The sequence below is a fragment of the Bison bison genome, unplaced genomic scaffold, assembly GCF_000754665.1.
Source record: "Bison bison bison isolate TAMUID 2011002044 unplaced genomic scaffold, Bison_UMD1.0 scf7180017864527, whole genome shotgun sequence".
In the NCBI taxonomy this organism is placed as follows: domain Eukaryota; kingdom Metazoa; phylum Chordata; class Mammalia; order Artiodactyla; family Bovidae; genus Bison; species Bison bison.
In genome coordinates this window covers 14,743,847-14,755,210 of record NW_011495078.1, presented here as the reverse complement: position 1 = coordinate 14,755,210, position 11,364 = coordinate 14,743,847, and the positions used below count along the sequence as shown (strand labels likewise).

The window sequence follows — 11,364 nt, the reverse complement described above, 5'->3', positions numbered from 1 at the left end:
ACTGGTTGGATCTCCTTGCAGTCCAAGGGACTCTCAAGAGTCTTCTCCAACACCACACTTCAAAAGCATCAATTCTTTAGTGCTCAGCTTTCTTCACAGTCCAAGTCTCACATCCTTACATGACCACTGGAGAAACCATAGCCTTGACTAGATGGACTTTTGTTGGCAAAGTCATGTCTCTGCTTTTTAATATGCTATCTAGGTTGGTCATAACTTTCCTTCCAAGGAGTAAGCATCTTTTAATTTCATGGCTGCAATCACCATCTGCAGTGATTTTGGAGCCCAAAAAAATAAAGTCGGACAGTTTCTACTGTTTCCCCATCTATTTCCCATGAAATGATGGGACCAGATGCCATGATCTTCGTTTTCTGAATGTTGAGCTTTAAGCCAACTTTTTCACTCTCCTCTTTCACTTTCATTAAGAGGCTTTTAAGTTCCTCTTCACTTTATGCCATAAGGGTGGTGTCATCTGCATATCTGAGGTTATTGATATTTCTCCCAGCAATCTTGATCCCAGCTTGTGCTTCATCCATCCCAGCGTTTCTCAAGATGTACTCTGCATATAATTTAAACAAGCAGGGTGACAATATACAGCCTTGATGTACTCCTTTTCCTATTTGGAACCAGTTTGTTGTTCCATGTCCAGTTTTAACTGTTGCTTCCTGACCTGCATATAGGTTTCTCAAGAGGCAGGTCATGTGGTCTGGTATTCCCATCTCTTTCAGAATTTTCCACAGTTTATTGTGAGCCACACAGTCAAAGGCTTAAACAACCATAACTCCATACCTTTGAGAGCACATTTTGGGAGAGAGCCTATCCTACCAGAGAGAAGGACTGCCAGCAAATTCAGGTGCTCAATACACACACGAATAAGTGACAAAATGGAGGGGAGGGGTGGAGGAAGATATTAATTAAATAAACTTTAAAATACTGGATTCTTTTCTTTTACCAAAAATAAAGAATTACCCATTAAGAAGCAAAGATAAACTAGCTGCTAAGAAATGAGCTTATGTTGTCTCCAGAATTTCAGAACCTCTCTCCTACAGAGACATTTATTGTATTTGAAGACAGTTTGGGATGATTATAAAACCCTCTGACATGACACACATATGTGGGAAAATATGCATATATTTCTATTAGTTTTAAGCAGATGGAAAGTGAAAGTCAGTCAGTCATGTTCTGCTCTTTGCAACCCTATGGATTGTAGCCTGCCAGACTTCTCTGTCCATGGGGATTCTCCAGGCAAGAATACTGGAGTGGGTAACCATTCCCTTCTCCAGGGGATCTTTCCAACCCAGCGATAAAATCTTTCTCTCTTGTGGCTCCTGCATTTCAGCCAGATTTTTCACCATCTGAGCCACCAGGGAAGCCCTTAAGCAAATGGAGGAGAACATTAAAAAAAACTTTGTAAGATAATGTGAAAAAGAAAAAAAAAGCTTTATTATTTTATGTAAGAATTGCTTTTATTCCATATAACAGTAAGGAGACCTGAAAAGGCTAAGAACAGAAAAATAAACATCACCATGTTCTCAACTTCAGCACTTTGCCTGACGCACCACTGGAACATCCTCGGTGAGTACGAGAGAGAGAGACAGGACCAGGCCAACCTGCCCGAGATCCAAGGCTAAATGAGGAAGAAGAGGAATAAAATTAGTCTACTTCTCAACCCCTCACACAGCTCCTTCTCTTCACTTTACAAAGACGACTCCTTTATTTTTATGATTTTTACTGGAGTATAGTTGATTTACAAAGTTGTGTTAGTTTCAGGTGTACAGTAAAGTGAATTAGCCAGATATATACATATAATCTGCTCTTTTTAAATTATTTTCCCATATATGTCAATCAGATCAGATCAGATCAGTCGTTCAGTCGTGTCCGACTCTTTGCGACCCCATGAATCGCAGCACGCCAGGCCTCCCTGTCCATCACCAACTCCCGGAGTTCACTGAGACTCACGTCCATTGAGTCAGTGATGCCATCCAGACATTACAGAGTATTAAATAGAATCCCCTGTGCTATACAGTAGGTCCTTTTTAGTTATCTATTTTATTATATAGTAGTGAGAAGACTCCTTTATAATATTTAAATCATTTGCATGCAATGATAGTATCATTCATAATATTACTTCTGTTGTATGAGACAACAATACATTAAAAACAAACAAACAAAAAAAATCACTATGAGGGACTTCCCTGGTGGTCCAATAGCTAAGACTCCAAACTTCCAATGCAGGGGGCTCGGGTTCAATCCCTGGTCAGGCAACTAGACTCCACATGCCACAACTAAGAGTTCACATACTGCAACTAAAGTCTTGCCTATTATAACTAAGACTGAAGGTCCCACATGCCCCAGCTAAGACCCAATGCAGCCAAATAATTAAGTTAATTTTTTTAAAATATGAATTTAGAAAGAACTAACAAAGTTGTTGTTGTTGTTAAGTCACTAAGTCATGTCTGACTCTGGTGACACCATAGACTGTAGCACTACAGGCTTCCCTGTCCTTTGTTATCTCCCAGAGTTTGCTCAAATTCATGTCCATTGAGTCCGTGATGCTATCTAACCGTCTCATCCTCTGTCACTTCCTTCTCCTCCTGCCTTCAATCTTTCCCAGTACCAGGGTCTTTTATAATGAATCAGCTCTTCGAGTTAGGTGGCAAAATTATTGGAGCTTCAAGTTCAGCATCAGTCTTTCCAGTGAATATTCAGGGTTGATTTCCTTTAAGATTTAATGATTTGATCTCCTTGCTGACCAAGGGACTCTCAAGAGTCTTCTCCAACATTACAACTTGAAAGCATTCAATTCTTCAGCCCTCAGCCTTCTTAATGGCCCAAATTTTACATCCACTGACAGCTCTTACATGACTACTGGAAAAAACATAACTTTCACTATATGGACATTTGTTGGCAAAGTGATGTCTCTGCTTTTTAATATTCTGTATAGATTTGTCATAGCTTTCCTTCCAAGAAGCAAACGTCTTTTCATTCATGGTTGCAGTCACAGTTTGCAGTGATTTTTGGAACCCAAGAAAATAAAATCTGTCACTGCTTTCAATTTTTTCCCATCTATTTGCCATGAAGTGATGGGACTGGATGCCATGATCTTAGATCTTTGAATGCTGAGTTTTAAGCCAGCTTTTTCACTCTGCTTTTTCACTTTCATCAAGAGGCTCTTCAGTTTCTCTTCACTTTCTGCCATTAGAATGGTTTCATCTGCATATCTGAGGTTATTGATATTTCTCCCAGCAATCTTGATTCCAGCTTATGCTTCATCCAGCCTGGCATTTTGCATGATGTATTTTGCACATACGTTAAATAAACATAGTGATAACATATAGCTTTGTCATACTCCTTTCCCAGTTTTGAATCAGTTCATTGTTCTATGTCTAGTTATGTTTCTTCTTTACATGCTTTCAGGTTCTCAGGAGACAGGTAAGATGTCTGGTATTCCTATCTCTTTCAGAATTTTCCACAGTTTATTGTGATCCACAGAGTCAAAGCCTTTCAACATAGTCAATTAAGGAGATGTTTTTTTCTGGAATCCCCTTGCTTTCTCTATGATTCAATGAATGTTGGCAATTTGATCTCTGGTTCCTCTGCCTTTTCTAAACCCAGCTTGTATAGCTGGAAGTTCCCAGTTCACATACTGTTGAAATCTTTGAAGGATTTTGAGTATAACTTTATTAGCATGTAAAATGAGTGCAACTGTATGATAGTTTGAACATTCTTTGGCATTGTCTTTCTTTGGGATTGGAATGAAAACAACTCTCAGTCCTGTGGCAACTGCTGAGTTTTTCAAATTTTCTGGCATATTATATGAACAGCATCATCTTTTAGGATTTGAAATAGCTAAGCTGGAATTCCATTACCTCCACTAACTTAGTTCATAGTGATGCTTCCTAAGTTCCACTTGACTTCACAATCCAGGATGTCTGGCTCAAGATGAGTGACCACACCATCGTGGTTATCCAGGTCATTAAGATCTTTCTGGTACAGATTTTTCTGTGTATTCTTGCCACCTCTTCCTAATCTCTTCTGCTTCTCTTAGGTCCTTACCATTTTTGTCCTTTATCATTTAATCCCACCTGGAGTGAGATACACTTGACAGTATAATATAGTTGAGGATGCCATTGTTCAGATTTTTGTCCTTATGCTACAATTATCATTATGTAATTTCACTTTCTACATCCAATGTAGCTGCAGTTGAAATCACAAAAACAAGGCAATGGATTCTAAGAGCCAGTGCTTTTAAATCTAAAATATTACTCTCATTTTTCCATTATTAAAGACTGTAATTCAGGGCTATTTCTATGGTATAGTGAGGGATGGTGAATTCATGCCACACATTCCAACAACTGCTCATCTGGGACCCACACAGCAGTGAGGATACTGTTTTTGCTATAGAGAATCTTTCTCAGACCCCTACAACCAAGGATTCCAAGTAACCCAAAAGCTAAAACCTAAAACCTAATCTGTACAAAAAGCTTAATAGTAAACCTGGTTCTCTCCATCCAGCTATAGCACACTACCTAGGATGTTCAGAGGTCATCTTGCTACAGTTATGTAGATCTCAACCCATTCAAAGAAAGATAAAAAGATAAAAGATCTCAATGAAGACCTACTGTAAACAAACAAGCAAACTACTCAAAAGCAATCTACAGATTCAGTGCAATCTCTATCAAATTACCAATGGCATTTTTCACAGAATTAGAACAAAAATATCTACATTTTGTATGGAAATACAAAATACCATGAATAGCCAATGTAATCTTGAGAAAAACAAAGAAGAAAAATGAAGCTAGGAGGAATCATGTCCCCTGTCTTCAGACTATACCACAAAGCTACAGTAATTGAAACAGTATGCTACTGGCACCAAAAACAGAAATATAGATCAATGGAACAGGACAAAAGTCCAGAGATAAACCCATGCACCTGTGTCACCTATGAGAAAGGAAGCAAGGATATACAATGGAGAAAGACAGTTTCTTTAATAATTGGTGCTGGGAAAACTGGACAGCTACATCTAAAAGAATAAACTCAGAACACTCCCTAAGACCATAAACAAAAGTAAACTCAAATAGATTACAGACCTAAGTGTAAGACCAGACATTAGAAAACTCTTAGATGAAAACATAGGGAGAACTCTCTCTGACATAAATTGCAGTAAGCTTTTTAACCCACCGCCTAGAGCAATGAAAATAAATAAAACACAAACAAATGGGACCCAATTAAGCTTAAAAACTTTTACACAGCAAAAACAAACAAACAAACAAAGACAACCTGCAGAATGGGGGAAAATATTTGCAAATGAAGTTACTGATAAGGGATTACTCTCAAAAATATACAAACAGTTCATGCAGATCAATATCAAAAATAAATAAGTAAACAGCCCAATCAAAAAATGGGCAGATTAAAACAGACATTCTCCAAAGAAGACATACAGATGGCCAAAAAGCACATGAAAAGATGATCAACATCTCATTATTAGAGAAATGAATATCAAAACTGCAGTAAAAAAATTTTTTTTAAGTAAAAACTACAGTGAGGTTTCACACCAGTCAGAATGACCATCATCAAAAAGTCTACAAACAATAAATACTGAAGAGGATGTGGAGAAAAGGGTAAATTAGTCCATGTAAATTAGTACAGCCACTATGGAGAACAATATGGAGGTTATTTTAAAAACTAAAAATAGACACACAAAAAGATGCCAGGATTCTTGGCCTCTGGAGGAGAAGAATTCAGTCCAGGGTCAGAGACGAGGCTTGATCGCTCAGAGCTTGTGTGTAATAAAGTTTTATTAAAGTATAAAGGAGATAGAGAAAGCTTTTGAGATAGGCATCAGAAGGGGTCAGAAAGAGTACCCCCTTGCTAGTGTTATCCATGGAGTTATATACTCTCTAATTAGTTATTACAGTTAATCAAAAGAATGTCTGGAGGTTGTAAAGACCTCAATAGGTCTACTCCCATAATTTGCACCTTAAGATAACAGGATTAGCCAGAAGGATTTTTTCCAGAGACTGTCCTCAAGCAGGATACATTATAATATAATCCTAAGGAATGTAGAGGGACAAAAATGTTTGTCCTTTTTTCCTCCTTAAGAATTCCAGACCCCTCTCTCCTTGGGGACCCCTGGACTTATCAATCTGCCTAGGAATTGACTCTCTCACTACTAAGATCCAGCAATCTCACTCCAGGGCCTATATCCAGAGAAAACCATAATTTATAAGGATACATGCACCCTAGTCTTCACTGCAGGACTATTTACAACAGCCAGGACATGGAAACAACCTAAATGCCTGTCAACAGATCAATGGACAAGGAAGATGCGGTACCATATATACAATGGAATGTTACTCAGCCATAAAAAAAGGGCAAAATAATGCCATTTGCAGCACCATGGGTGGACCTAGAGATTTGCATACTGAGTGAAATAAGTCTGAGAAAAATAGAATATGATATTGCTTACATATGGAATATAACAAAAGGCTACAAATGAACGTATCTACAGAACAGAAGTAGAGTAACAGGTGTAGAAAATAAACTTATGTTTACCAGGGGATAAGGGAGGGGAGGGATAAATTGGAAGACTGGGACTGACACATACATACTACTATATATAAAATATTAAACTAGATAATTAATGAGAAACTACTGTAAAGTACAGAGAACTTTGTAATGATCTATATGGGAAAGTAATCTAAAAAAGAGTGGATATATGTATGTGTATAGAAGATTGACTTTTCTGTACTTTGGAAACTAAGACAACAGTGTAAATGAACTATACCCCAATAAAACTTAAAATAAAAATTAAAGAATGGCCTGAGTGAGCCAAAGCAGGGGCCCAAGGCACCACAGGTCTGCTGCAGCAGGCATGTCATACCTGGTCTTTGCTCCTAAAGATTCCAAAAGTCAAAACCAGAAATTCTTTTCTAAAGGACTATTCATTTGAATTATTAATCAAGTGCAAATTACTAAAAAGAATACAGGCACCCCAATGTTCGTGGGGTGTGGAAAAATAATTTTTTAAAACGTGAATATATGTATAACAGATTCACTTGGCTATACACCCAAAGCCAACACAACATCATAAATCAACCATATGCCAATCAAAAAATTTTTTTAAAAATTATCCCAACAAGGACTTACTGTAAATAAATAAGTAAAAGTAAAAAAAAAGATAAAAGTTCTCATCAAGACACAAATGACTTTACATGGAAACTGTGGAGTCACATGCTGCAGACACTTTAATACAACTCATTAGAACCAATGAGTATATATTAGACAAGATGACAAGTGTTTAATAACTACAAACAAAGCTATAAACTGTAAACATACCACAAATATTCCCATCTGTACTTACTTTCTGCCAGAATCAGGGCCCCAAAGGCAACAAGGGTGACAAAGATGGCACAGATGACATCCAGATACACAGCGAGCCATCGGGACGTCGTCAAAAGCAGGAACCAAGCCTCTGCATTTGTGAATCATAATAAGTGTAATACATAAACAGAAAAAACGTGTTAGCTGCTTCTCATGAGGGTGAGAATTTTCTCAGTTGAGCTACAGAAGATTTTACACAAGGTAGGACAGCAAAGTCACACACCTATAACTTCAAAGGAACCTGAAGATTCCAGAAAACTAGGTTCAACACAAAACAACATATGGGACACAGAGGAATCAGTCCAGGAAGCATGCTTTGAAAACTTCAACCCACAGGTTATCAAGAGAAATACCATCATAAGAAAGAAGATGGAAAAACATCTCATTGGTGTGTTCCCTGCAGTGCTGGGCCTCAACATGAAGATCCTCCTCTCAAAGGGTCAGCTGTTCCCAGCTCTGAAAGCAGAGAGCACAGCTCACACCATTTCCAGCACCTTCTGCCCTCACTACAGGGCCTGAGGTGGTTATTCTTAGGAACCAGTGTCCACATGACCATCAGTTAACAGGATCTGTATGTGACTTTCAAATGGCATGTTATCTTCAAAATACATTAATGATTGGAAAGTTTGGCCAGGATTTTATAGACTTAGAAGAAATTCTGAATTTTATACCTAGATGGAAAACAAACAAACTTCACTGATACAAAGCATATTCAAGTGGGTAGCAAATCAGGAACTTATTTTCCTCAACACTTCTGCTACCCTCAATCTATGCTCTCAAAAGACTTGGCAAAGCACACCCTGAGGGGGAAGAACAGCCACCACCTGGTTCTGAAAATAAAGTTTTATTGGAATACAGCCATTGACTAATGTATGTTCTTTGCCTGTCTTTGTGCTACAATGGCAAAGATGAGTAGTTACAATAGAGACAGCACACAAAGCCTACAATATTTTCTATCTGGACCTTTGGAAAAAAGAAAAGCTTACTGAATCCTGCCTTAAAGAGACAGACATCCACAGGGCACAGTGATGGAAGGACAATGCAGGCCAGTCAGGGGAGAAAAGCAGGGCTGTGAGGGGGAAGAGGGGAGCACAGAGGGGATGCTGAGAGGAAGGAGTGGGGGAGGCATGTGTGCAGAGGGCAACATGGGCTGACACACAGAGAGGCGCTGGCCAGCCAGGCTACCTGAGACAGAGGTCAGGCCTCAGAAGGGAGCACATTCCATCCTTAGAAATCATCTCCAGAAACTTACAGACCTGAATGCAAATCCTGGTATGCATCAAACAGCTCCTGAAACTTCTGTTCAGCTTTGTATGCCCGGATGGTCCAGAGTCCCCGGAGAGAAGATGCTAAGTGGGAAAACACCGGGCTCCGAGCTGGGGAAGCAGAGACAGACACACATCAGAGAAAGTCAGGGAGGCTGGACGCGAGGAAACCACTGCCTCCCGGGCTCTGAGGTCACACGTCCTACCAAAGGGAATCCTCCATGTGACCCTCAAATTCCTGCTCACACCATGCTACACTTTAATGACCTGGGAATGAGAGATTCTCTTTGAAACTATCTTTGATCAAATTCAAAATCCCAGCTAGATTTAGATAAAGAAATTCTTTACTGGTTCTTTCATCAACGTCCTCTCAAATAGTTCTCCCTCCATATTCTTCTGGTATCTTTCCAGGTGGAAATTGCTCACAATTTATTAGAAGTATAGTGAAGTATAGTTGATTTACAATAATCTGCTAGTTTCAGGTATGCAGTATAGTCATTCAGTTCTTTTCTCTGATTATATTCCATTATAGGTTATTACAAGACACTGAATAAAATTCTCTGTGCTTTACACTTAATCCTTGTTATCTATTTGACGTATTAATAGTAGTGTGTCTATTAATCCCATATTTCTAATTTGCTCCTCACTCTTTCCCAATGCCCTTTGGTAACCACAAGTTTGTTTTTTATGCCACTGAGTCTATTTCTAGTTTGTGTATAGATTCATTTGTATTATTTTTAGATTTCATGTATAAGTGATATCATATGTGTCTTTCTCTGACTTTCTTTACTAAGAATAATACTCTCTAGATCCATCCATGTTGCTGCAAATGGCAATATTTCATTTTTTTTACCATAGGTGAGTAATTATCATTCACTAATTTTTTAACCAGTAGCATTTTAAACTTTAATTCCTCATTAGAGTCCTCACCACACTGAATTTTGATGAGCTACCTGTGCATTGATTCCACCTTAGATGAGTAACCAAGGGCTGAGATAGAGTCAGTACATCCCCCACCCTGGACCAGAGCCAGACACAGGACAGGAATGAGATGAGTAAGAAAGTGGACAGTCTGCCGCCTCCCCCATCCTGGGCCTCTCCCTGCACCTGCGCCAGGATTCTCTGTACGGGTCACGGAGCACCTGGTTCTGCACTGCCCTTGTGCCCACAGGACCCGGCAGATGAGGAGCCTTTGAATAGTCTTGACTTCTGCTCCAGGAACATGATGGATGTTTTTATATCTGCCTGCTGGACACCTGTCCTGTTGTTTGGAGGGCACTGTGGCCTGTGATACTCACATCACCCTTTTAGAAGCTGACAGTGGCCTCAGTGTCCATCTTTTGAGTGACTTCATGTGGTTGGGGGCCTGATGTCACATGACTTCCCATTCATTTCCTGCCATCTTCTCTAAAAGCACACTGACCATGAGCACCAGGGTCAGGCTCTTGCCTGTCAGGGAACAGCTGGGCTGCAGGCTGCCAGGCAGGGAGGACCCTTACATTTCTCATTCCCCACCATGAATGAGGATGCAACTTGCTATTGCCAGGGGCACATGCTGAGCCTCTGACCTCTGTCTGGAATGAGTGATAACTTGAGCTGTATCAGCAGGAAATACTGACATCACTTTGTTACCTGTGTGGGTTCTAGAGAAGACCTGTTAGTACAACTAGGTTGTTTATGGGAAGTTAGTAATGCAACTTACATGAGGCTACAGAGATTTTATAAAATGATGGGGGAAAGAATCCAGAGGGAAACTCCAAACTGTTTTCAGGTCCTCACTCCTTAGTCCAGTATCTGAATGCCTGTCTGGTGACAGTTCAGTCAGTACAGACGTGTACCTGGGCACTGCACATTTGGAGGGGTTGAGGTACAAACAAGTAAAGACACAGAACCTCCTCTTGTGTTTAGTGTCCCCAGTTCTATAAAGAAGGAAGGAGCAGGGGTGGTCCTAAGATGGCAGAGGAATAGGATGGGGAGACCACTTTCTCCCCCACAAATTCATCAAAAAATCATTTGAATGCTGTACAAATTCCACAAAACAACTTCTGAATGCGGGCAGAGGACACCAGCCACTCAGAAAGGCAGCCCAATCTCTTTGAAAGGTGGTCGCCTCTATCTCCTCCCTACCTCTTCTCTTCTCTGCCTAAATCTGTTGGGTCTCTTTGGGTGTTCTGGGCTGTGGAGAACACTTAGGGAACTGATTACTGATTAGATTTGTCTCTCTCCTTTTGACTCCCCATCTTCTCCTCCTGGTCACCTCTATCTCCCTCCTCCTTCTTCTCTTCTCCATGTAACTCTGTGAACCTCTCTGGATGTCCCTCACTGTGGAGAATTTTTCACCATTAACCTAGATGTTTTATCACTGGTGCTGTATGGATGGGAAAGTCTTGAGGCTACTGTAAGAATAAGACTGAAAGCCAGAGGCAGGAGGCTTAAATACAAAACTTGAGAACACCAGAAAACTCATGGAACACTAATCAACAAGAGCTCATCCAAAGCCTCCATACCTACACTGAAACCAAGCTCCACCCAAGAGCCAACAAATTTCAGAGCAAGACATACATACCAAGCTAATTCTCCAACAACATAGGAACATAACCCCTAGCATTAAAATACAGGTGGCCAAAAGTCACACCAAACCCATAGACACCTCAAAATTCACTACTGGACACTTCATTGCACTCCAGAGAGAAGAGATCCAGCTCCACCCACCAGAACA

General features: G+C 39.9%; 1 protein-coding gene across 1 annotated transcript in view; it reads right to left on the bottom strand.

Moving 5' to 3' along the window:
• The window catches only part of LOC104982227 (multidrug resistance-associated protein 4-like), a 201,824-nt gene that overhangs the window by 38,420 nt on the left and 152,040 nt on the right, over window positions 1-11,364 (bottom strand). The window contains exons 19-20 of the mRNA XM_010831562.1: window positions 8,637-8,756; window positions 7,361-7,471 (exon numbers count right to left, since the gene is read on the bottom strand). Coding sequence (XP_010829864.1) covers window positions 7,361-7,471; window positions 8,637-8,756 — 231 coding nt within the window. The remainder of the gene's footprint in view (window positions 1-7,360; window positions 7,472-8,636; window positions 8,757-11,364) is intronic.